Below are 25851 nucleotides of genomic sequence, written 5' to 3' on the forward strand. Positions count from 1 at the left end.
TTTTCTTGACATGAACTATTTTCACAATTGTAAAGAGAATTGGAAGTTTTTTTGCTATGCCTGATGCATCTTCTGTAATAGATATGAATGTCCCCTGGTAAACTGATATGCCTTTGAACTTCAAAACGTTGGTTGGCTTGAACTACCTTATTCAGCAAAGTCTTTGTAATTTCTTAGTAATGTCTTCTCTTATGCTACCATTATAACAATAAGCAAAGGAGTTACATTTTTCTACATGACTTATCTGTCCCTGTACTACCCATATGTGTGCAGGAGCTCTAAATGAGTCCAACCCCTTTTTCTGCTGGATATGCTGTTTAAAAAAACAAGTTAGCTTCAACTATTCAAAGACACTGTATAGTTCTGCAACGTTAAGGGCTACTGACATTTCCAAAATAAATAAAACTCAGGATAGCCAGGTACTGCTGTTGCAGTGAATTACACAAAGTAAAACTTCTATATGCTAGAATACACATTTTCCTCAGTATTTGAGCTGCAGTCTACAGTTCTATTGCAAGTTTAAAGCACCTGCATTACAATTACTAAAGTTACTCGGTGGCCAGGGTTGCTTGTTTTTATGGCTACCATACTACTTACCTACTTCAACATAGTGTGGTATGCTTTTTTTTTAATGTGTTGGATTTTCAGGAAGTGTTTTCAATTGCAGAAATATGAAGAGCTAGTGAGTAATGTAAATAAAGAAGCATACTCTTGCCTGCAACGTGGTGAAGGAGAAACTGGGGACGTGACAAGACCTCCTGTGTACAATGTTGGACACCAAGCAGAAGTGCAAGGGAGGCTAAGGAGACAGTCACCCTTGCAGGAAACTGGAACTGACAAAGGTATTGGGCTTGTTTTTAATCTGGTAAACTGTATATCATCAACTTAAGCTTGTTAGTAGCAGTCTTTAATAGTTGATGTCTTATTGATGACTATTAATGCAAAGCTAGTTGATATATTTGGGTGAGAGAGGAAGATGCAGTTCTTCTGACTGTGAGGTTGTTTAATGTTGTGTTAGCTTGTACTATGTTAAAGTCACAAACAGTGCAACAAATGGTACTGGTCTCCAGCTTACTGATTTAATGCTACTAGCTTTCTGCTTTTTAAAGCCATTCTTCAGGAGTAAAGAAATAGCTGCTGTATCTGCTGCAGGTGTAAATGCTCTCTGGGGGTTGTGGATGTGAACATTAACACCTTTGGTGTTTAACAGCTTATAAACAAGCCAGTATTGATCATGATGAGCAAGGTATGGTCTAAACTATGTCGTGTAAATGGGTAATACTAAATCAGAGCTCTGAAGATCGAATTATACTATTTGCTCTTGACATTAGACAAGACAAGGAATTCTGCATTCATGTAAAAGATACTGTTGTGTCAAGAATTATACCTCACCTGGCACGGTGTTTTTTCCAATACTTTTGATCAAGAATGTAGTTGAAAAAATGTAAATCCCTGGGTGATGTTTCTCTCTTCTTTTCCTTCCTTACTTCCCGCTCCCTCTCTCTCCCCCAGTATATACTTTAGCATTGTAGCTCTTAGCTGTCACATGTACTATGGCAAAGCTGGAGACAGTGTAGCTGGGGAAAAACTTCATGGGAGGCCTAGCAATCTCTCTGGGGCTTTCTGTTTAGTTTGAATTCTTATGCAACCAAAAAACATAAAGCAAGAAAACCCAAGAGAGTCTTTGGCTTTATGCCTATAGTGTGGCTTGAATTCCTTCAACACCAAAATAACAAACCATCTATTAAACACAAAACAATACAAGCAGTGCAGCTCTTCTGTCTCTAGAGCTCCCTGTCCTGGTTATAGGGAGCAACCATTGCTCTCCTGGAGGTAGCCCAGTCTTTGTGAATTTCTTAACTTAAGTAGACTCAGCTGCATGTGAGGCTTCCCAGCTGGGAGAGTCTCCTTCAGTTGACTCCAAAAGACCATGCTTGGCTGTTGGGGGGTGGGGGATGGTTGTTTTTTTGGTGTTTGGGGTTTTTTTTTGGTGTGTGTTTTTTTGTTTTTGTTTAAAAGAAAAAAATTTCAACCTACAAGTCTCATATTGCTGACTGAAGACTCAAATAATTACTGATGGGAGTGCATTGAGGCTGTGAGGGCTCAACAACTTGATAGATGCTGCTGCACCTCCTATAACAGGATTCCAGCCTCTTGTGATTATTTTAATTAGACTAATGTGTTACATAGTCTTTCTTTTGCTGGAAATTAAGTAGAGCACTGGGAACAGTAAGGTCAGGTTTGATTTTTTTTTTTTTTTTTTTTTTTGGTCCCATGGTTGATGTGTAACTTTCAGCAATTACTGTTGCAGGTCAGAAATGTACAAAAAGGAACCTTGGGTCTCAGGAAAATTTTTGCTGTGAACACTGCTGCCAGGAGCTTGAAAAAAGAGAGGCTGTGTGCCAGGACTTAAAAAGAGAGCTGGAGATAGCCCGCAAACATCTTCAGCTTGCTGTGAAAGAATGTGAAGCTAAGTCAGAGCAAATCCAAGGTTAGTATTGATTGTCACCTAAAGACAACTTTGAATGACTCTGCCTTGCTGGCTGCATGAGTCTCATCTGTTGCATCATTTAGTTTTCAGTGGGTGGAATGGGTGTTTGTGCATACTTAAACCAAACAACCCCCCCCCAACAAAAACCCACAAACTGACCTTCCCCTCCACACCCCAAGAAACCCCTTCACCCTCTTGGCTTTAAACATTACTTATCACTTCAGTGCTCTTTCATATGTACCAGGAAAAGAATAGAGGAAAACTGAACGTGTGGCAGATGTTCTTTGAATACGTGTACATGTGGATTCCATTGCCCATGAGGGTTATACAGATAATGCATGCTTGTGTACGTACACACATATACTTGTATATGAGTCAGGGAGCTCTTCAGTTGTCTCCTTCAGGGCTGTACTGTTATTGTGCATGTACTCATTCCCCCATAGTGGGAATATAAAGAGCAGAGTGGTCCCAAATGTTACTTGGTTCCTCTTGGCACCAGTAGTAGTAAGCCACTGACCACAGTTTTCTTGTACCTTCCTGCAGTTAATAATAGCTTGAAGCTGTAGTTCTGTTTTTCTTTCTTTTTTTTTTTAAACCTTAAAGTAGGTTTCAAATTGGCTTTATTTAGTCTCTGTTGCCTTTTAAGTCAAGACATTCTTTTTCCTTTGTGTCACTTTGAAATGAGAAATACAGGACTGAGAAAAGGTCTCTAGTTCTTAAATCTTTCTTTCCTATGTGATAACTGTCTCTATGAATGATGGATATGAAATATCCACTCTGTTTCTGGAAGTCACTGAAAGTAAGGATTCTGCCTGTAGTATGGAAATAAGGCTTTTCTGAAGCTATTTCTGATGGAAGAAGATAGTGCATAGTAATTTGCTTGAGATTTCTCCATTGTAGGAGACTGCTTCTGATTCAGTAGTGGTGTTATCCAGTACTCTTGTTTAATACACATCCCCCCTGGCTGTGCGGTAGTGTTGTTTTGTTATGATTACCTTTTTTTTTTGCTGTCCAACATCTTATTTTTGGCATTCTCAATATCTGTATCACCTTCTGTGCACAGACTGTGATAGCGCCTGGTGGTAAAACCTCCCTGAGACTTGACCATCAGTTTAGTCAATTGCAATATTACCTGACTTGATCTTGATACCTGTGCTTACTTATTGTGGAATCTGTTGCATCATGTACATCTGTTGTCCTTTCAGGATAATAGACTCCATCCTTTATTACTTTACTTAACTTGGTAGAAGTCTCTGGCCATAGTAAAATCTGGGCTAACGAGGATGAAAAGTCTTTAGTATATCAAACCCCTTTGCTGTACCTGTAACTACTCCGGTGGCTGGGTCTCCCTGTATGGGCCTGGCATGTAGGCTTTTCACTCAGAGGAAATCATATTGATTCATCTGTCTCCGATAGCAACAAGAGTTCATTTTGTCTAGGTTTATTTCTGAGAGGATTTGTAGGAGGAATGCCTGCTTTGCTTTGTTTCTGTGCTCAAGAACTTTTTCTTTCCTGCTTGAGCATAATGTACCATATGGAGCACAGTTCCCATTCACTTGGTATCTGAGGAACTCTATCCTCTTATTCAGCTGTATTGAAGTCAGTAGAGGTCTTTGTTTTAAGGAGCAGAACAAAGAGAATGATGTTTTCTCTGAAGGAAAACATGTTGGTGATTGAATAAGAGGATCATTCTCCCTGCAGTGTTTTAATCAGTTGAAGCTGTACACAATAGTGTTCAGGGCATTTTTTATTTTTTTTTTTTTAGGCTCTCCTTAGAGCATGGCAGGAATTGGACTTGCTGAAGGTTCTGATTCATGAGAAGTCTTAAACTGCATCCTGAGGGTCAGTAACTCTGTAGAATTGTTTGAGCATGCCTCAGTGAAAGGTCACTGTGGCCACTGTAAGCAGGTTTGGTAAATGGTCAGCTTGGAGAGAGCAGATGTGAGGAAGTAGGTTGTACCAAGTGACTAAACAGTCTTACTTGCCAAAGGCTGTGGTTTGTGTGTGTTGTGAGTGTTTTGGCTGTGGGTTTGTTTTTTTTTTTAAATGAAAAATTTCAGTTGCCTGCTCTAATAAATTTTGTGCTCAGTGAGGAGGTGTAAAATGCTGTATGTTTGCAAGGGAAAGGCTTTTGCCAGCTTGCAGATGTGTGATCAAGGCCAGGTAGGTAAGTTGCACAGATTTGTGTAATATTTCTGTGCTCTTTTGTCGACAACCATATAGTGTGTAAACTTCCTTGGGACTGGAGGAAAGATTGGAGGATAATAGGAGGTCTGTTAATGAAAATAGAGCCTACTGCTGTCACCAAGGTCATGACAGATGCAAGTCTCAGCTGCTCAACATGAGTTTTGGACCACAAATGAGGATCTCTGAAGGCCATGAATTGCTTATATCTGTGTTCTAGGATGGCTGCTTGCTTTTCGCTTTTCTGCACATCATCCTAGAGAATGAAGAAAGCCAAACTTGTCTGTGTCTTTCCCAGGGCTCAGGTCCTCATATTCTCCCGATGAAAGCCTTGATTCTTCCAGAAGGAAGATTTGTCTTTAAGACATGCCTTCTGTGGTGTGGTGACAGTCATTGTTTTCCTTAGGCCATGGTTCATGTGAGAAATTTGGTGGCTGGGTGCAGTGGAGGTATCTCCAGCATTGAGTCTAGGTGTTCAATTCATGTTGGTTTTCTGTCCTAAAATAGGAAAGCTAGTAATCAGCTGTTGATTTTTATAGGTCTATCCAAGTAATTCTTCAAGTTATGCTAAACACCTGTACATTTTTTGGAAATAATTATTTGCTTCGATTAGATTACATAGCTAACAAATAGGTTTTAAGGTTCTTTAACTTTCAGGAGATGGCCCACAGGTGGACTATCTGTATGCTATGATCAACAGTCTTCAGTATCAGCCTGAAGTCCTATGCTTTGGGCTTTTTCAGCTCAACTGTCTTCTCGCTCTTTGTGGTGGCTCATTATAATATTATATGCTTCTTAGTAGCATTGAGCAGAGTTCAGCATGGAGGTATGGAAGTCCAGCCTTCCTCTGTAATAGTGGCTTTTGGTCATTAAAAAAACCAAAACCAAAAAAACAAAAACAACCACCAAGTTTTATCTTTTACCTCACCACCCCAAAGAAGGCACAATTGCTAACCCGCAAATTAATAATTCTTTTCCAATGTTTGTCAAAACAAGCCTCCTTTTTTTTTTTTTCTCCCCTGTCCTTTCTCTACATGTACACCTGTTACCCCTGAAGTTTTGCCTCCAGCATAGTGTTAGTAATGGCATACGAAGGCTTTAAGCTTACTTTATTCTTAATTACTATATGAGATGACATACTCAGGCTTCATTGAAGTGTATTGTGATCGATTCGTATATGCTTGTTACTGCAACAGCTGTACATTTGCTTTGTGACATTGAGCTCTTATAGCAGAAACAGCAGTTTATGTAATCACTTCTGTTGAACTTAACTTGAATTTAGAGAAGTGCAGTGAATTATGGTTCATCTCTTTTTTTTTTTTTTTTTCCTTTTTTGGTTATAGAAAATGAGAAAGTTCTACAAGCTCTAATTGCAGAAAACTCTGAGATGAAGACTAAACTGAAAGACCTGGGAACACCACCAAGGTATTTAAAAAAATCTACACAAGGTGATGGGTTTTTTTTTGGTGTTGTGTTTTTGGTTTTTTTGGGGTTTTTTTTTTTGTAAGATGTAAGCTGCTTTTCTTGTGCAGTGTGACTTATGTGCATTTCAGGTCACTGTCAAAGGGAGGCGTCTCAAAACCTTGTACATCCTGTGACTCTGTGAAAGGGCTGGAAGAAATGCGTGCTCAGTACATTAAAGCTGTGAGCAAGATTAAGTGTAAGTACTAAAGTCTTAGCTGAAAATTTAGGAGAGCAAAATAATTTACTTTGTCATTTCCTCCTCCTTCAGCCAACTTGCACAGGAATCTGACAGTCAAATCGCATGAGAAGTAAATTTTTCCTTCGTACTAGAGTGAATGTGAGACATGGAATTGTTACCATAATCTTGGACAAAGTTAATTGCAATGGGTGAAGCTTTGTTATGCCTTGCTTTGTTGCACTGTATTATGTTTTTTAAAGTGGTAAAGCGTATTTTGAGAACTGATCTCGTATCTCCAGCAAACAATCCACCTACCCTGCAACTTGTCCTGAGGGAGAATTGGCTGTTCTCTTGTGCTGTATCCTGGCTTCTGGCTTAATCAGCAACCTTCTGGCTGAGGAGAGAGGGTTAAGTGTAGCGCCAGGTCTTACTTGAGGGCAGCAGGTCTCCAAATGCCAGCTGCGCTGCTGTCAAAGAATTCGTACACCTGCATTTTACCAGCTAATATTCCTCCCAAATCCCTGTGCCTAGTGTTTTCTATTGCTGCTGAAGATGCAAAATTGGACAACTGAATTCCCATCTGATGCTTCATATCAACCTGCTCTGGTCTTTAGTGGCATTTATCCATAGGCAACATTTGGCACAAGGATTTGGGTGGAATGTTGGCAGGTAAATCCAGGCCCTTGCTGACTTGCTCCAGGTCTGCTAGACAATCCCAGTTTGTGGTGTTGGCTTTTTTTTCCCCTGCTGGGAGAAAACTGGTACTAATGAAGTGTGTTTGTAGGTGACATGCTTTGTTATATCCGTGAAAGTAAGGAGCGAGCTGCTGAAATGATTAAAGTGGAGGTTTTAAGAGAGCGCCAAGAAACGGCACGGAAAATGCGTAAATACTATTTGACATGCCTTCAACAACTTCTTACTGATAATGGGAAACATGAAGGGTAAGTTCAAGTATGTTTGGAAATTACTGTTGGTTTTGAAAGAGGTGTGTAGACATTAGTCTGGTGTTTGTCCGCCTTGGAGAAAACAGTGTCTAACTGCCTGACAGCCTTGCCAGTCTGCTCAGATTGGCATGGGGTCACTGCCGAGCAGTCTGGCATACTGTCTTTTCAGTGTTCTTTGACTCTCTGCATTTTACTTCAAGGTAGTGTTAGCAAGTTGAAAAGGAATTACACTTAAACTTTATTTTTTTTTTTCATGTTCTGCAATTCTTGGCAGAGCTGAAAAGAAAATAATGAACGCTGCCAGTAAGCTTGCTATGATGGCTAAAGGACTTGAAACACCTCTTCGACACATTCCTCAAAGCAAATCTACCTGCTCAGGTATGTTGGATTCTATAGTTGTTCTCTTCTTGTTCATATTGATTTAATGCATGTAGTAACGAAAATGCAGATGGAAAGTGAAGTACTATTTATTTATAAGCTTGCTAATGGAAATGTAAATATAAGCTGCTATTTTGACAATGCTTACAATTCTTTATTTAAAAAAACCCAACCAAACAGAAGAACCCAGTCCTTCTTCCAGCATTAACATTTCATTCAATTAATCTATTTCCTTCCCTCCTCTCCTAGCTCTGCTGTTAAATTCTGATCTACCACCGGGAGTCGAGTACTCAAAAAGAGATTGCATTCTTCAGACAAGGTCAAACTGTATGGAAAGCAAATCATGTAGTGAAAGCATTACCAAAAAAGCCAATGATAAAGTCGCCCAGAAACGTGTACCACATGACTTGAGACAGCAGTTTGATGCAATGCAGACTGAAACTCAACATATGCTTCATGAAACAGTGACTTCAAATATTCAGAACGGGAATAATTCTAAAAATCTGGATGGTGCTTCAAGAGATGCTCTGCCAGAGTTTTATCCAAATGAAAATGGAAGAAGAGAAAAATACAGTCCCATCATAAATGTAGACAAAGGACTTGTGTGTGCTACTAGTACTATAGCACATCAGAACGCTCCTCCATCTGCTTTTCAAGTAACAATAGAAAATATGCATGCACCCAGCTTTACAAATGGCCATGCCATCTCTGGGCCAACTCATCATATGCTTAAGAGCAAGAATGATAGAACAGTCTTGAAGGAGGATAAACGTGTCCAGTCATGTGGAAAATGGAAAGCTAAATCTAAAAGAACTCAGGAATTTGATTTTCAAGAAAGTCCAGAAAGAGAGGAAGGAAGCAGCAGTGAATGGAGTTCTGTGAATGGAAGCCTGCATCTGGATCGCAGTGATATGCCTCTCGTGAACCTTGAACAAAAAGGCGGTACTAATGTGCAAGCACAGACTGCATACTGTGAAGAGTTTCCTCACATCAGGTCATTTTCCCCTGCAGGTGAAAATGTTGTTACTACTTGGAGAGACACTTCTAATGGCAATGGCAAGATTCTCAGCACAAAAAGCAGCACTGAAGTTTGCAGTAGAGGCCACCTGATAACAAACCCAGAGCATACTTCATTCCTCAACTCTGACAAATCAAATTCTGCTGTCACACAACTCAGTGTATTGCCAGATTCAAATGTAGGAAAATGCTGCAACAAATGCTTAGAAAAAAACAGCGTAGGATCCCCAGTCTCTTCAGGAAGATAGTGGTTTTGATAGCCCACTTTCTAACTTGAACCAATACCAGTAATTCCTCGTTTGAAGGAAAAAAAGATAACTTGATATTTAAGTAAAAGTGTGAGGACTGGGGAGAACCTGTTCTACTGTGTCCATTTCATGACCAATGTGACACAGTTTGAATGTTACGTGAAGAAATTCTATAAAGTTACTTGAAATATTAATGCAGAGTTTTGTTTACCTTTGTAATAACGCTTTCATAATTGTTTATTGTGTATTATATACAAATTTATTAAACAGAATCTATTTTTATATTAAGTTTAGCTTGCAGTGTTTATCTAAAACAAAACTACTGTAACTTGTGGTAACCTCTTTAAATGGTTATGAAAATTCTTTCAGAGCTCAATGAGAGATGTTTTAGGATTTGTTTGAAGTAAGTATTTTAATTGACTCTTCCATTTTGAAGGACCCCCTGTAAGCCTCTGCATGTGTCCCCATAATAAAAGCGAAAATACTTGCATTTTTTTCATTAAATAATTATAACAAATCACATTTCAAGTATTCTTCCCTTTGGTACAGCAAAAAATAGCTTGTACTGGACAGAGGAAAGGTATAAATTAGAATAACCATGTTTTGCAGGTGTTCCTTAAATAGTATAGGTTGTCAATCTAAACTGAAGATGTAGTAATGTTCCTCCTGAGGCTTAGAAAGCTTATATTTTAAAGGCCTGCTCACATTTTGAAGAGAAGTACAAAATGTATCTTTTTTTCTAGACTTTTTGTTTTCCTTGGGATGATATTTCATTTCTAGCGATGCTGTGAGGAAAAGAGGTGTTTTGCTGCTTGCTTACACAGGGTGTGATTAAAAAATCATACTTGTTGCGACTAATAGTATGGTTATGAGCCAGCAATTCACATCAACAGTAATACAGAAGATGTAAACAAAAAGGTTTTGCTTGCTATTATTCTGTGATATTAGAAGAAGAAAAAAGACTGAATATTCTCTCAAAGATGATACCTATGCCTTTTGTATGTAACAACATTTAACTGCTGCAAGGATGCTCATTTGGTCTTTCAGAGTCAAACAGCACAGTCTAGTCTGACTATCTTTTCAGTTTTAAGAGGAAAATAGTACAAGATTCAACAGAAATCTTCTGAAGAAAAATGTGTTTAACTTCCTTTACAAAAACATCCTGCCTGTTTATTTCAGGCCAACTGGCAAGACAGAATGCATTACAACTGTTGGTACGCAGGACTGGTTTGTGACTCGAAACTCTCTCGGGCGATCTAATGACAGACTTCTGAATTTCTTGGTGGCTTTTAATGTTGCCCATAAATGCAACCCCACTTCCTCTTTAGTGAAGGTGGGGTTTGTCATCGTCAGTGGGAGCAAACTGAGGCCACAAGAGACTGCTTGTGCCTAAAAAAACATGGGCAGTAGTTAAGTTCAAGGGCCAAATTCCGAGCTCTTAGCTGAGGAAATAGCTGTGGCCTCGTCTGCAGGGGAAAGTTTTTACTAGTTGTCCTCTAAGCCCCATGTGGAGGCTTTTTTTTCAATGATGAGTGGCTTATTTTGGTTAGCTTAAACATTTTCCTGAATTGCACAAGGTAAAAAAGAAGCACATTTATTCCTATGCGAGAGGTACTTATACAAGTGTTTAAACCAATACATCAGATTAATTAATTCCTTGGGCTAGTCTAGAAATGTTCCCCAGATGAAGGAAGCCTGGATCTGTAGAAGTAAACATGCAGCTGTCCTGCAGGGCATCCCTGACCATTCAGACAGAGCAGCTGAGGGCCCATTGTCTCATCGGAGTGGACCAAACATACTTTTCCAAGTAATCCTTCATCTGAGGTGAGTTCAAGAGCTTCTCTGTAGTTGCTCCCCAAAATGCCACAGTCAACGCCAATGTGCAAACTGTTTTTAAATTTCCCCTAAAATGTGACTTTTTACAGTACACTTTATTTCTGTTGTCTTGTTCAATGTTGTTTGTATGCATAACTCTTGAAGTCATTAATTTGTAGCTTTTAAAAAATGTCCTGTATTTAAAAGCTCAGGTTTCAGTGCAGAATGAAGTACTTAATGATCCTAGTCCTGCTAAAGCTTTGAACAGCTGATGATTTTTACGTATTTTATTTAGAAGCTGGGGTCCTGCACTGATGAGAAGGGGTCTTCTCCATTACTGACTGCTCTGGAGAAAGCTGAGGGTGCAGCAGGTCACTGTTACAGTGAGGAAATGAGGGGAGTATTCTTCAGCAAGTTCCGTAGCCTGATGTGAGAAAAGGTTCTTTTGTGGGTGTCCCTACTCTCTTATGGAGCAGGAAGATGTTATGCAGATGGGGCAAATGAGGGAGAGAGGGAGGAAAGAAATCTTTCCAATCACATCTACTAAAAGAGAATAATTAAACGTGGACATCAGGTGCCCAACTAGATTTGGTTGCTGTTTCAGTTATATCGCATCACAGTACTGGGCAACTTCAGTGACCAAAACTGCAATGCATGTGAGAATATGGATGTAGGTAGAGATTCGGTTAAATCTGTGCTCACCTTGTGTTTATTGTGTGTCTTGTTGCACTGACAACTCCAGAGAGCTCCAGAGCTGCCGAGGGGATTTTAAGTTTTCCTTAATGAGAATCAACTGCAGGGGCCTGGAGGGAAGATCCATACCCAAACAGCAGCAATCATTCCCCGGTGAGTAAAGTTTGAGGAACAAGGAGAAATTTAGCCCAAGAATCAACAACTCCTAGTCAAAAGCATTCCTCAGCCCTCCTTCTAACGTCAGTAGGAAAGAATGAAGCAATAACAGGCTAGCATACGGGGTTGCAACTCCTGAAATTGGACAGCTGACACCAGTCGGAAAGGGGGATGTAATGTTGCAATACATGTGGTCGGACTTGCATAGTTGAGCCGAGATTGTAACAGAGCCACTAAATGAATCTTTTAAACTAAGTTTGACATGTATTTTCACCCACTAGTTTATAGTGCTGAAAGAACTTACCTGTTTTATTCAAGAATTCATTACCTGCTGCTATGTCTTTTTGATTCAGATGATTCCTTGTTTTAATACTGCATTTATGCTATAGGAGCCAGATCTAATTGTATTCTAGTGATGTTGCAGTTCGGCACTATTTAGCTTAAAAGTTGTTTAACCACACCCCACTCCCATCCCCAAAGTAGCAGAATGCAGTGGTACTCTTTTCCTTGCTGTATTTTTGTTCTTTATATTTTCTTTAGCCACTTTATCTTGCAGGTGTAGTATGTCTGTACATTCCTGCTTAGAACAACCTCTTTGTAAAAATGTATCACTCTGTTTCATACTAAAATACCATTATGATAGAAGCTATTTCCAAGACGTCTTTTTTTATGCTATGTTTAAATGGTAATTAAAATGTAAAATGTATGCACATCTTAAACATCTTTTATATAGTTAATTGTGCATAAGATGCTTATATATGATGTACAGAACAGGAGTGCACAGGATTTGTTTAACTCATGCATGTTTTGAGTAATTAATGTTTCAAGAAATTAATACATTAATTATTGGTCTCGCATTCTAGTGTTTTAGCTTGTCTCTTCAGTGGCCTCTTTCAGCTGGAATGAGCAACACCTGTAGCTATTAATGAAAAAAAAAAAAAAGTCTTGCATAAACTAGCTTTAAATTCCCACATTCCTTACTTTTGGTAGACATATATGCACATCTGAAACCTTGTATCCTATCGCAGCAAGTTTCTGTGCACAAGAATAGTTATATGAGTAGGAACTGAGGTCATGAGAGGTTAGGTAGCTTGTTCAGAAGGTTAGGAAGCCTGAACAGGGAATTAAAACCAGGTCTTTTAAATCCTAGGCTAGTACTTTAACCACTAAATTACCTTTTCTTTCTACTTGATGGCTTTACTGTGCTTTTACACTTCTTTGCTTTGTCCTCTCTTCTAGTCTGGTTTATCCCCTCTGGCTTTGCACTTAGCCCCCCTTCGCCCCAGTTTTAATCTTGGACTTTCTTTCACTTTGGCTTTGCATCGGCTCCTTTTTCTTTTTTTTCTTTTCTTTTTTTTCTTTTTCCTTTGTTTGAGCATAATGTTGTTTTAAGAGGTGTTTGTGGCTCCCCTCATTCTCTCGTTCAGCCTTTGCTGGTGGGAAATTGATTCATTTTTATTTATTTCTTCTCCAGAGTGACAGATACAATTTTTTTCTTGTGTTATCCAATTCATCATATTACGTGATATTAATGAATTACAATTTATGTAATATCACAGGTCTTCTCCATCTTTACCTTTCTAAAAAGGTCCTGCAGTCTGTTTTCCTGATGCAAGGCAGAATCACCTGTGCTGATGGTTCTCCTAATGGATGTTCGTCCAATGTGTTCTTAAAGGTCTCCAATAACAGAGACTCTACAACTGCCCAGACAAATCCTTTCCAGTATTATCCTTACTGCTGGAAGGAGGCCTCCCCGTTCCCTTTGTGTCTTACCTGAACTCTTTTGCTGCAGTTTTAGCTCATTACTGCTTCTCCAATCTACCAAGGACATTGAATAGGGATTTCTTTTATGTCATGCTTAAAAACTACTATTTTCCTCCTCAGTTTTCTTTCACTTAAATAACACCATTTCTTTCAATTTTTTTTGCATAAGTCAGCTTTTAAGATGCATAAGTCTGTTGTTGCATGCAAATGTGGAAATGGTGCAAAGAACAGCAAATGGTAAATGGAAAAAAATTAGACCAAACAGTTTTGGTCCTACCACGTTTGATAGTTTTCAGACTGGTTCAACTGGTTGTCTGTTCTTCTGCAGAATTACTGCAATCTTTGCAAAACACCATATCTGTGATTGTGAAAGCCTTTCAAGACTGCTATGATTAAATCCAACTTCTGTAAGTATAACCTGTTGATATGCAACTAAAGAGAGCTCTGGCTTGCTTGCATTCCCAGGCTTTCCTTAACACCTTTGGAATTTCGTATCTCGTTACCCCCTTACCTCTTTATTTTGTCATTGGTACTTTCCACTGAAGTTTGGAGATCTACTTACTACTGTATAGTGTCCCTTTTCCCATAAAATCTCAAGCTGGGTATACTTCCCAGAAGTATTGAGATACACAGTCACATATATATATTTCAGTCATTCATCCTTAAAATTTGCTGTCAAAGCCATTCTTCTGCTGTTGGAACTCTGTTCTCATGTTTCCCTTTGTTCTGTGGGAGTTGCTAAGATCTCCCATTGAAATTTATTTTAAACGTTTGCTCTTTTGTGCAGATTCACTGCACAGTTTTGTCTCCCATGGCGTAGATGGGTTACAATGGAGACGATGGTAACCTGGCATTGATACAGGAGCACATTACTTGCAGCTGTAGTGAGATTTCACCCAGCATTCTGATGCAGAGTACTTCACACTTCCAAATTAATCATGCTTCTCTTTCTGTTCTTGTTGCTTGGGTAAATATTTCACTGTTGTGTAGACTTGGGCAGTGATCTATGTGAGAACCGACGTTCTTGTTTTCCTGCCTCTTGTACATGCTTACCTACCAAGCAAGCTTTTAAGCCTGGTGCCTTTTTCACACTTGATAAAATGAGTCTGTTTTCATCATGTAGCGTTGCTTCTTTATAAATCTGAATACAAGTAAAGAAATTCATGTCTATTGCCAAATGTTCTGGCTGAATGCCATCCCTGGTGTTCTGGCTTCATCCAGATGACTAATGTTCCCTGTCAGCCTGCAGCCTAGTGAGAGGGGACAATGGTGCAGAAATACTGTAATTATCTAATCAGCTTTGCTTAGAATGTTAAGCAAATGCAATTCTTTAATACTTTGGTTTTACTATAGCTGTTAATTAACATGTGCAAATGCAATTTGTACAGCAAAACCAAGTAGAGGAAACATTAACTTTTAAGTTACTTTACTCCCCTCTAGTGGTCTTATACGTACTTTTATATAACACTTTTCATCACAATAGATTTAAGGATGGTGTTAATATTCTGTAAAAACCAAAAGTCTACTCGTAACTTCTCCTTCCTTCTGCTCATGTTCTCTTTCTATAGAGAAACCAGTTAAGTGACTGGGATTCTTGCCAATGTAACTCTCTAAACGAAACTGTTCTTTATATGTTGACTTTAAAGGCCAAACTGCACCCACAGCTTTAAAATCAGTACATACAAAAAAATCTTAAAGCTGTATACTAAACATTTATTTTCTGTGCCCTCAAACCTGTTCACAGGGGGTGTTAGTGTCAATGTCACGGTAACTCAAACTGCAGCCAAGGCTGTAGAAACACCAGCAGAACCCAGTCGCATCTGTAGTGTTGCTATATGTTTGTTCTGTGGGACATGCCAGTTTTGGTGCGTGTCTAATGCTGTTTGGGGCTGTGCAAGTTGTGGGACATATGGAGACTGTCGAATGACTGGGTTCCTCCTTTAAGCTTGCCAGTTGGCCATTTTGTGTAGGATGTGGCTTCCACTAGCTGGAAAACAGATGAGAACCTACAGGATCAGAATGGAAACTTCTACTTTTCCAGCAATCCCCTGGTTCTTTGCTCAAGGTACTGATGTTGTAATCAACACTATACAGGTGTGCAGCACAGGCTTAATTTAGCAATAGTTAATGGGTAAGTTCTCAACTAAATTTTTCTATGCTTCCTGGAGTCTGTATTTTAAAGGTTTTGAAATGACTTGCTAATACACTGTCCTTGGAGAAGATAAGGTACCTCATAGGATGTTTGTCTCCTTTCTTCTTTTTCTGCTCAGAGAGAGTATACTAAGAAAAATGTAGATGGAGGATTCACTTTTCAGAAGCTAGCTGCTCTTTTGAAACTACCCACTCGTAACTTTTCCGTTTTCTTCTAGAATGTCTTAGACTAGTATTTGGAAGAAAAGAAAAGGGGAATAAGAGGGGTAGAGAGTCAATAAAGAAAATGTTGATAATTTTCCATTTGAAAATACAGTTCTCTTAAAATTGTGTTTGTCTTCATAGTAAGTTATGGAAGAAAAATGGAAATGTTCCAGGAATTGAAACATTTTAACGCTATTTGAGTGGAACCTTTTGTTTTAAAATGAGTCTTTGTTTGTAAACTTTTGCAACTCTAAAAAGTCAAAATTGAAATGAAACTGCTTAGGAGATCCAAACCTGGCCTTTTTTCCACATGATTTTTCTTTTGTGGAAAACTTAAGTATCTCAGTTTCCTTCCAAGCTGGAAGGAAACCAAATGTGAAAAGTAAAATCCTTCATAAAACGTAACTCCTGTCTTCCTGCAGTACTCTTACAAGAGATTATTTGACTGGGTCAGTGATGCATGTTATAATAACCAATAGCTGGGGAAACTATTTTCTACGTTTCTCAAGATTGTTCCCTTTAGGTCATTAGCAGATAGTTCTAATAAACATGAGCCAAGCCAGTAGAGGCTTTGACTCTATTTATCACTGCGGATGTCTGAGCAGTCCCTGTGGGAAGCTGTGACCAATTCATCAGCCAGGGATTTTAATTTGTTCTTAACTCTTCTTTTGAACAGCAGTGTCAACAGTCAAACTAAATCAAAATCGTACACATGTAGGAAGCAGGTAAGATACGTAATGTTGAAATAAAATTATCTGTACAGCTGTTAAAAGCACACAGGCAGGCAGCTGGTGCAGGAGTTTCTTTACTCAAATGAACTGGCAGGCCCTGCCTGTGGGAGTGCATGGGCCTGGGTAGGGAAGGATCCACTGCTGCTTGGGGCATCCTGCCTGACATCTGGCAATTCTGCAGGTGGGCCCATCCCAGGTCTGCCACTCCAGCACTGCAATGCAGGCACTGGGACTTGATAATTGAAACAAGTTTCCCTGCCTGCTTTGGTGGTATTGCTGTTATTCTTCTCTGCAGGTTCAGTTTGTTAGCTCTCTGCATCAAATCTGTGTAGTAGTCCTATAACCTTGCAGTTTCAGGCATGCATATGCTCCAGTACCTTCCTCCAAGAAGCAGATGTGGTTATTTAAGAGCTCTGCAGCTTAACGTGTGAGTCAAAGTAGGACGTCTGGGTCCTTGTGCTTAGGAGAACAGGGAACCTGGCCAGTATGGATTCAGACTCAATGATTCTAGGTCTCTGAAACATAAAATCTATTGAAACACTGCCCCAGTAGAAGTATCAGAGAGGAAGTGATTGAGTAGATCCCAGTATGAAGCTCGTGATCCCTGTAACCCTACTTGTCAGAGCACAGAATCAGAGTGGTTGAGGTTGACAAGGAGCTCTGGAGGTCACCTGTTCCAACCTCCCCTGCTCAAGCAGGGCCACCTAGAGCCAGTTGCCTGGGGTTTTGAATATCTCCAAGGATGGAGACTCCACAACCTCTATGGAACAATGTGTTCCAGTGCTCAGTCACCTTCACAAATGTCAGCAATAGTTCAGTAAGGTTTCATCTGGGCTAAGAACACACCTGTTGGGTATGTGTGAGGTAAGGCAGGTTCCTTTTACTTTGTTGGGCCCACTTGGATTTAGTGCATGAGTTCTTACCGGATTCACAGAATGGTTGAGGCTGGTTGGACCGTAAGCTGTTGTCCAGCCCCCAACAGGTTGTGCCTTATTCCTACTGCTTCTGCCTTTTAGGTCAGCATACTTCCTACCATTGAAGTATATATTCAGCTGTTCTTAATTTTAGATGGGGAGAACAGGGAGGATGGAGAGGAAACAATCGTGGGGAAAAAAATCTACTGCCATTACTTCAGCTCACAGTAGCAACAGTGAAAGAGGAGGAAGAAATCTATGATCACGTCAAGCAGTTCCTGTGGATTGCTGTATGTGACATGGTACTTTAAAACATTGCTAGATGTCAGCTCTTCACTTCTGTTAGGAAGCTCACTGTTGTTACCACCGGAAGCAATGATATGACTGATAAGAAATATTTGCTAAAATCCTTGATAATGGGACACCCCCACCCCTTATAATTATTCTCATCCTTTTTTGTAGTTTTACAAGAATGAGACTGTTGACAAGGAAAGAGGTCTTAAAAATGACTATGCAAGTGGTCATATCCAAAAGCTGTAAGATCTAGTTATGGTAAATGAAGTTCTGGAGTCATCCTAGAGATGGACTGCTTACTGCATATGTTTCTGCCTCGCTCTCAGAGCATCTTTCCACCACTGCTACAGTTTGCCTAGACCTGGTGTTAAATGGCAATGGCTAATTGTCTGGAGCTTTCTTTCTGTGCTGTTAGTATAGTGCAATAGGGCCACAGTCTCACTTGGGGTTTCTGAGAGCTGCTGGAATATGAACAACCTTATAAATTAAATCACCACACTGTCTGCTGAATGCTTTCTTGCAGAAGTGCTGGCAACTGTGGAATATATTTTGCTGATCATCTGAAGAACAGCAACTTCTACACCTGGCAGCTGTCAGACAGTGTTTTCTTGAAACAAAGCTGTCTGCTGATAGCTCAGGAGTAAGGTTGAACAGTGCAGACTCAGATAGGTTTATAGCTGGGATTTGCAGATTAACACACTGTTGTACTTCCTAGCATCTTCCTGGGCTAAATCCCACCTGCATTCTGCATGAGTGGAAGAATCCTCAGATTTTTTTTCTACTCTGGTCCTTCAATCACAGTTAACAGAACACAGAATTTAGTTCCAAATGTGTTAGAAGAGCTCTCTTCTCCAGGATGGGATTTGATTAAGCACAGGGCTAATGTGTTCCATATTACAGGGTTTAGCCAGTGGCATAAATGATAGTATTTTCTTAAAGATATTTCATTTTTATATTTCCTTTTTTTTTTTTTCTTTTTCTTGCAAATGGTATTATATAGTTTTTTCACCATGGGAAGAGGAAGGGCAGCTTGTGAAACAAGCCTGTCAAAGTAGGGTAAGTAGCTACCAGGGTTGCTTAAGTCAACCTTACCCTTAAAATGCAGTTTATGATACCACTGGGGGGGAGGGGCAGATGTGGAAACCAAACCAAAAAAAACCCATAGAAAAGGCTAATAAGATTTTTGAGTGCTGAGAGGCCCTAGAAAAAGCAACTTTTTCCAGGATTCCATGGGGAATGACCATTGTCAGCACATGCATATCAGTGATCCACTGAACTGATACAATGGTGTAATTGTTTCTATAATGCATTTAGCTCCGAATTTGTCACTGCTGAACATGTATATTAGAGCATGATACGTATGTGAATTCTGAAGACTTACTTTTTACAAGTTGGAGTAAATTCAACAAGTGTTAATTTCTTGTTTTAGACAACACTGCCAAGATTTCTCTTTGTATTTTCAATGTGCAGGACTCCGAATATTTAGTCAGCAAGACTGCACAGGCTTGTTGCTGGTTTACTGTTTGTGACAAAAACTCAGGTATGTAAAGACCCCTGTGTATGGACCAAAGAATGCAGAGGACTGCATAATTTGAAAAGGAGGAAAGACTTTGTAGCCAACTGTATGGAAGGAATTGTTTCCAGTTCTCCATAATGCATTAGAATCTATGTAATTTGCTGTTTTCAGAAACTTCACTGCTCTAACTTAGCTTGACTGATGGAATAGCGTTCACCACACTGAAGTCAGGGCATGCTCTAGAGTCCACTGAAGTAAGTAGAGGGGGGAAAAAAATTATCTCAGGCTTTGGACTAGGCTTGTAGTGCCAAAGGAAGTTTCTCCAGATCATTGCAGTGCAGAGCAGCTATGTTTTCCTAATAGTTTATCATAAAATGCATCCCAGACTGGAGCCTCTGGAAGATTTCCTTATCTTGAAGAGGCAGCATGAATCTCCTTATTTACATCACCTACTGTTTCATCCATAAAATTAGACTTCCTTCCTTTTACTGATGAACAGGAGTGGGAAAAGTCAGCCTTACTATATAACCATATATCTATAGACAGATAGATATAGATGTCCTTTTTCCCAAGCATCTCCTGCCCATGAGTATTTTTCCTTGGCTCTCCCTTACGGGTGTCAGATGACATTTCCTCTGCTGACTGTGTGCCTGTTTGACCTCTGTTCTTATTCGTCTGAAGTTATGGGGTATTTTTTTTCTTTTTGGTATTGAAAGGAGTTCACAAAGCTAAAAACAGTTTTCAACATTTTTATTTAAAATTTGTAAAGTGTCAAAACCTGTCCCTTTAAGAAAGAAACGTAGCAGACCAATCTTTTCTGAACTCCACCCCATTCATCACAGTAATAGCAATTTTGGGTGGATCTGGTGTTGATAACTTGCAAACCATTAGGGATGTTTTAGAGGCAATATTTTTTTTTCTTATAAAAAGGGCTTTAAAGATTTTTCTTTTTTAATATTAGAATTGCTTCCCCCATTTAAATTGTAATCTGAATGATTTGTACTAGAAACACTGGTAAAAGTTAGTCACATTTCAAGGATTCTAAGTAATAAATTTTAAATTATCCCTACACCTTAATTCTCCTTGTAGGAAAGAAGAAAAGGTTTTAAAAAAAGGCCCCAAAACTTACAGAGCTTTCTTCCTGTCCCTTCTCATTCCCACTTTGAGCCACAGTATTTGGAATCTATTGCAACTTCCTACTCAAAATAGCTTCCTTAACTAAATTTGGTTACCTATAAAATGAATATGTTTTTGAATTAACTGCAATTATTATTTCCTGTTTCCTTATAAAGAATAGCAACCTGATTATTTGCATTATTTATATGTTTTATAGCTACTTATTTTAGGACACAGCTTGCTGTGAGTTGAGCCAATACATAACTGACAAGGGGCTAATAATGAAACAAAATAATCTTCAGGTTAGTAGGAAGTTTCCTGTTGACTTCTGTGGAGTGCATATACCCAAGTAAGTGCAAGATGCAATGTATTAAAGATGTATGCGATGTATTAAAGATGTATGCATTGTTAAATGACTCATGTTCTATCCAGTGTGGTGTATAAAAGACCTTGCATCTGATAGGCATTTTGAGGCAATGAAGACTGGCTGCTGAAACTTATGAACCTGATAAAACAACCCCTCAGTGATTCTCAGTAAGTAAATTTTAATACTTTCAACAGATGGGGGGGGGGGGGTGGGAATAAAAAAATCTCCAAATGATTTTATACCCAGTAAGAAATCGCAGACTCTACATGAGATGATCTCACTTAATTTACTGGTACCTAGAAAACCTGAGGAAATGAAGTCAGCCTTTGGAAAGTTACTGAATAAAGGAAAGTGCAGATCAGAGCTTTACTGAACTATTCACTGACTGGAGACTCATCACGATCATACGTGAGTCAGCAGTGTGCCCTTGCAGTGCCGGCAGTCAACTGCATATAGGGTTGTATTAGTGGGGGTGTAACTGGGCAGTGGAGGGAAGTGATTCTTCCCCTCCTTTGGTACTTGAGAAACTGCATCCAGCTTTATCCAGCTCTGGGCTCCCTGGTACAAAAAAAACCCCAAACCAAAACACAAAAAACCCCTGTCCCTAAACCCCCAAAACATTGACACCTGGAGCAAGCCTGGCAGAGGGCCACCAGGATGGATAGGGGCTAAGGCAGTGCTCTCTGAGGAGAGGGTTCATCCAAACCTAGGAAGCAAAGGTTAAGGAGGATCTTACTGCTGTCTTCAGGGTATAGAGGAGACAGAGCCTGACTCTTCTGGTTGGTGAGCAGTGGTAGGATGAGAGGCACAGGCACAAATTCTAACAACGGAAATTCCTACTAAGTATTAAGAAAAATTAATCACAATGAGAGTTGGAAAACAATGAGGAGGTTACTCCAGAAAAGTGGTGTGTCCATCATTGGAGATATTCAGAACTCAGCTGGATAGGGCCTGAGCAGCCTGCTTTTAAGTTGGTCCTGCTCTGAGCAGGGGACTGGACCAAGTGACCTCCACAAGTCTCTTCCAACCTAAATTAATCATTGATTCCAAGAGCCATATGCAATGCTCTCATAGTGTTATTTCTCAAAGGAAGGGCCTTGCAAATGGAATGTGGTGGGTTCAGAGTCTAATCCCTAGTCTCTTATTACCTATTTTATTATTTCAACTGCATCATGGGGCAACTCCCTATCAACCAAGACATCTCGTAGCTAGAGGAACACTGGGATGGAAAACAGAGGCAGAGACACCCAATCCCTTGCTGACACAACGTTTGAAGGAATGTAGGGCCTGATTCAGCTGTCTTTGTTCAAGTCAGTAGGGAGTTCTGCATAAACGAGAGCTACAAGAAGAGGCTCCTAGTTACTGATTTCCACCCACTAGGAATGTATTAATTCTAATAAAAAGTTGTATCTGTTTTGCTCAATGTCTCAGCCTGAAAATTCACCCAGCAGTTGGCATTTCAAGCTAAGCCATGAAACTTGTTTCACTTTGCTTCTGAGTTTACAGGTGGGATTTAAGGGCTCATCTGGGACAAATGTAAGATTGAGGAAACTCGGCTTGCAACTGTTACTCTAGCAAAGTTCCCATTAAATTTGACAGGGTTATAGCTGACAGAAGGTAGTAGTATATGTATTTCCTTTTCTTTCACTAAGGCTGGATTAAAATTTTTCTTTTTAAATCAAAGAAACAATTGCTATTGTTAAACTAGGTTTTCTAACTGTACGCGTAGAATTAAATATGTCAACATATGTATTGTATTAGACTAGGATTTAAAAAAAAAAAATCCATTCCACTGTATTTTAGTTGTATTTCTATTCAACACGTCTTACAAAAAATAGGTTGTGCTTCCTCTTCCTGGAGGACAGAATAAAAGTAATGGGATTTCTTCTGGTTTAGTTGTCTTTTCTTTAAGACCCCCATGAATAACTCTGTTAATGTAATCTCACATGTCTTTAATAAATGGAGATGTAGTATAACAGTTTCAATCTTACTAGGTAAGGATGGATTTAAAATGAGACCTAGTTTTAGAAAAGAAAATAGCTATGAATGTGGTACAGAACTTTCCTAAAAATATTACTGAGAAGGGGGTATCTGAATTCAGCATCTCTTGAGTTGCCTCATGCTTTCTTTGTCACTGATACTGAAGAATCCAGGTGTTTTAGAGGATTAAAAACATCTGTTTCATTCAGATCTTAGTAAGGACAAATCCAATTCTTGTTTGGCTTCTACAGTTTCTGGTGGGGTGATACCAAAACTTCCCTTGGCCTTAAAAATTAAAGGAATTGTTTTGTTTAAAACAACATAAATTCTGTGCTAAAACTATTCCATACGGGCATAAATAGGAGAGACGTGTTCTGAATCCCTATAAAATGTAATAGGTTTATGGTCATCTAGGATACAACTGAGATAAAATACTGGAATTTCCCCAGAAGCACATAGGCCCCTAATGCCTGAGCCAAGAGAGACCTTCTTTTAATTCTTATACTATTACAGATATATTACCCCAACACTTTGCACAGTATCACAAATTATGGAATTATATGCTAATGTAGGTTGGATTTCTTCCTCCATCATTATAACCTCAGCTGACAGATGAAAACTTCAAATAAAACCATTTGTAAAAATGAAGTAAAAGTCTTAAGTGAAATTTGTCCCCCAAAAGCTATCGTTAGGGGATTTCATAGCTAGTTATCACAGCTTGTCTGACCAAACAGCATTAAGAAAAATGTGTGATAGTTTGTTACCTATTTTTTTTTTTAAAATATTTAAACCAGTTAATTGGTTGTCTGGATGCAATTACTGTTTGTGCTTGTAATGTACTTTAAAAAATACACACACTAAAACTTTCCCACACTATTTGTTTTCATTGGCATAATCAAGGCTTTCTTAATAAAGAAATATGTAAGATGGACATACTTTTTTTTTTGCTCACTTGGGTTGGAGTAAATTTACAGATCAAAAAATACAATTATTGCAAAAGTTCATGTAAATTGAAATAAAAAAAAAACCTAAAGAAATGAAGTCCCAACTCTATCACAGTACTTCCAGTGATAAGATTTTTTTTTTTTTGTTTGCAACATTTCAAAACAATTTGTCTAAAATATGAATATTCTGATAAGCATCCCACAGGAGGAGAGGAAGGAACATTTGCATAAGATGAAGAGAGGACCAGCTAGATAAAGGCCAGGAAGGACAGAGACCAGTACTTAGCATCACTGCTGCTGAACACAAAGATCAGCAGCACTGGAAACTTCAATGTTTTTATGAACGTTGAAAAGCAGGACAAACAGGTATTTCTCTGACAATCAGTTAAATTTTAATAATTTAGCCACCGTATAAAATGGTTTATGTACATGATGTTGATAAGCACAGGGAGGTGCACTAAGGCATGGCTAGCTAGGAGCATATATCTTACTAGAGGAATGTACTGGGCTTGATTTAAAACGTGTGTGCAGTTATGTAAATATTTAGGATCATTGCTTTCAAGCTGATACCTGACTGCAAAAGTCTTCTCTATCCTTCGCTGATATAATCAATCTACCTACAATTATCCTTCCCTGATTTTGGGCCCTGGCACCACAGTCCATGCCATCTACATCCTCCAAGAAACAGCTATAAGATCCTTCAAATCATGTGGAAGAATCAGCATTGTGGAAAAATAGTTGCTTACGTGTTACAGCAAATTCTGCTATACATGTAGCAATGATGTTATATGCCTTGTTCTTGGTGTCTTTTGTTTCTGGGTTTGATTCCAGGGTTTGATCAAGGAGCTAAAATATCACAGAGCTTCTCGATCTCGGTTAATCTAAGAGTTCATCTTTTTATTTGTCATGGGAGATGGTGATCAACTGGATCATCAGAATTGCTGCTTTGTTTTTTTTCTGTAAGTGAAACTTCTGAGTGGATGAGTTTTGGAGGCTGTATAGGAATCTGTTTGGCTAGATGTTCTTCAGAGTCCAAATGTTCGCAAAGGCTTTGAGTGGCTGTGGGAAAGTGTGTGGATGACCCTTAGTAGATCTGTTCAGCAGCAGAGAGCAGAAGTTGTTTTGAGTCTTTTGCTTGTACCAGTGTATTTTTCTAGTGGTTTGAGAACCCAGGTGGGCACTATTTTAAAGTTTTCAACAATTTAAGTACTTCCAATATATAAGCATATTCTTTAAAATGACACACCAGAGGTTGATGATATGCTACATATTTCACTAGATTGATTAACAGACAGCCCACATACCATGTAACATTACTTCATATAGTGTAATCCACATTTCTGCAACTATGCAAGATCCCAAATAATACATCATAAAATGTCCTAGAAGATATGAGAAAATCATCCCACTAACCTGTGACACAGACTAGATATTTTTCTGGTAGCTCATTCAGAAAATTAAAGCAGTTCAAACAGAAAATGTTGAAACTGAAAGAATGTTTGAGTAAATAGTACCCCAGAATTCCTTTCGTAACTCACTTTTGTTTACTGGTAAATTCTATCTTCGCATTATAAACATAATTAGTAAATATCTGGCAACATTTTTTTTGCAGTGGTTTGGTTTAAGCATATTTACCTTCTATATTCACTAAATAAATGTTTAGATTTTGCTGTACACACAGATGAGAATAAAGGAAGAGACTTGTATATCAATGTACTGCATGTCCTGGCTTTCTTAATAGCAGGGACAGTTACTACCACCTTTATCCTGGTCTCTTTTCTTTTTTGAGCAAATTTTAATTTGCCACCGCAAAAGAAATACAAAATCCTTTACATGATGCTATATTGTCTCTTCAACAAGCACAGGCATTAAAAAAAAAAAAATCTTATCTTTGCTTATGTGGCAGACAAATAAGAAAAACTTTGAAAACTCAAATTCCTATTTATCCATCTGGATTGTAGCAGGAAAATCAACATTTTGCATTTATTGAAACCTCTGATATCTACTTGTATGGTGCAAACTGCAAATCAGTAATACTCTCCCTGCAGAATTACGGTTAATTCCCTTGATTCATTTTGTACAAGTTACAAAATAGCAACCCAAACCTTATACCACTACTGTCTTGAGCCTTGTTCAGAAACACTGAAGAGCCGTACTCTGAATCCCATTACTTCTTTCTTGTGCCAATATCTCATAGTATTGTATTGCACATCTACATTTTACCTGTGTATTAAGTGTCTGTCTGAAAGTTTTCATGTTAAACTGTTAAACAGTAACACTGGAATGGTCAAAATCAAATGAC

At 38.8% G+C, this 25851-nt stretch overlaps 1 protein-coding gene across 2 annotated transcripts in view; it reads left to right on the forward strand.

The window, feature by feature from the left end:
* CEP152 (centrosomal protein 152) overlaps positions 1-9374 on the forward strand; it is a 30821-nt gene extending 21447 nt beyond the window's left edge. For both annotated transcript variants that reach the window (XM_075045228.1, XM_075045229.1), the window contains 7 exons: positions 668-842; positions 2312-2491; positions 6019-6100; positions 6229-6335; positions 7102-7258; positions 7536-7639; positions 7889-9374. In XM_075045228.1, coding sequence (XP_074901329.1) covers positions 668-842; positions 2312-2491; positions 6019-6100; positions 6229-6335; positions 7102-7258; positions 7536-7639; positions 7889-8904 — 1821 coding nt within the window. In that variant the 3' untranslated portion in view covers positions 8905-9374. The remainder of the gene's footprint in view (positions 1-667; positions 843-2311; positions 2492-6018; positions 6101-6228; positions 6336-7101; positions 7259-7535; positions 7640-7888) is intronic.
* Positions 9375-25851: the final 16477 nt, after the last annotated feature.

Source organism: Buteo buteo, chromosome 13 (assembly GCF_964188355.1).
Source record: "Buteo buteo chromosome 13, bButBut1.hap1.1, whole genome shotgun sequence".
NCBI classification, from domain to species: Eukaryota; Metazoa; Chordata; class Aves; order Accipitriformes; family Accipitridae; genus Buteo; species Buteo buteo.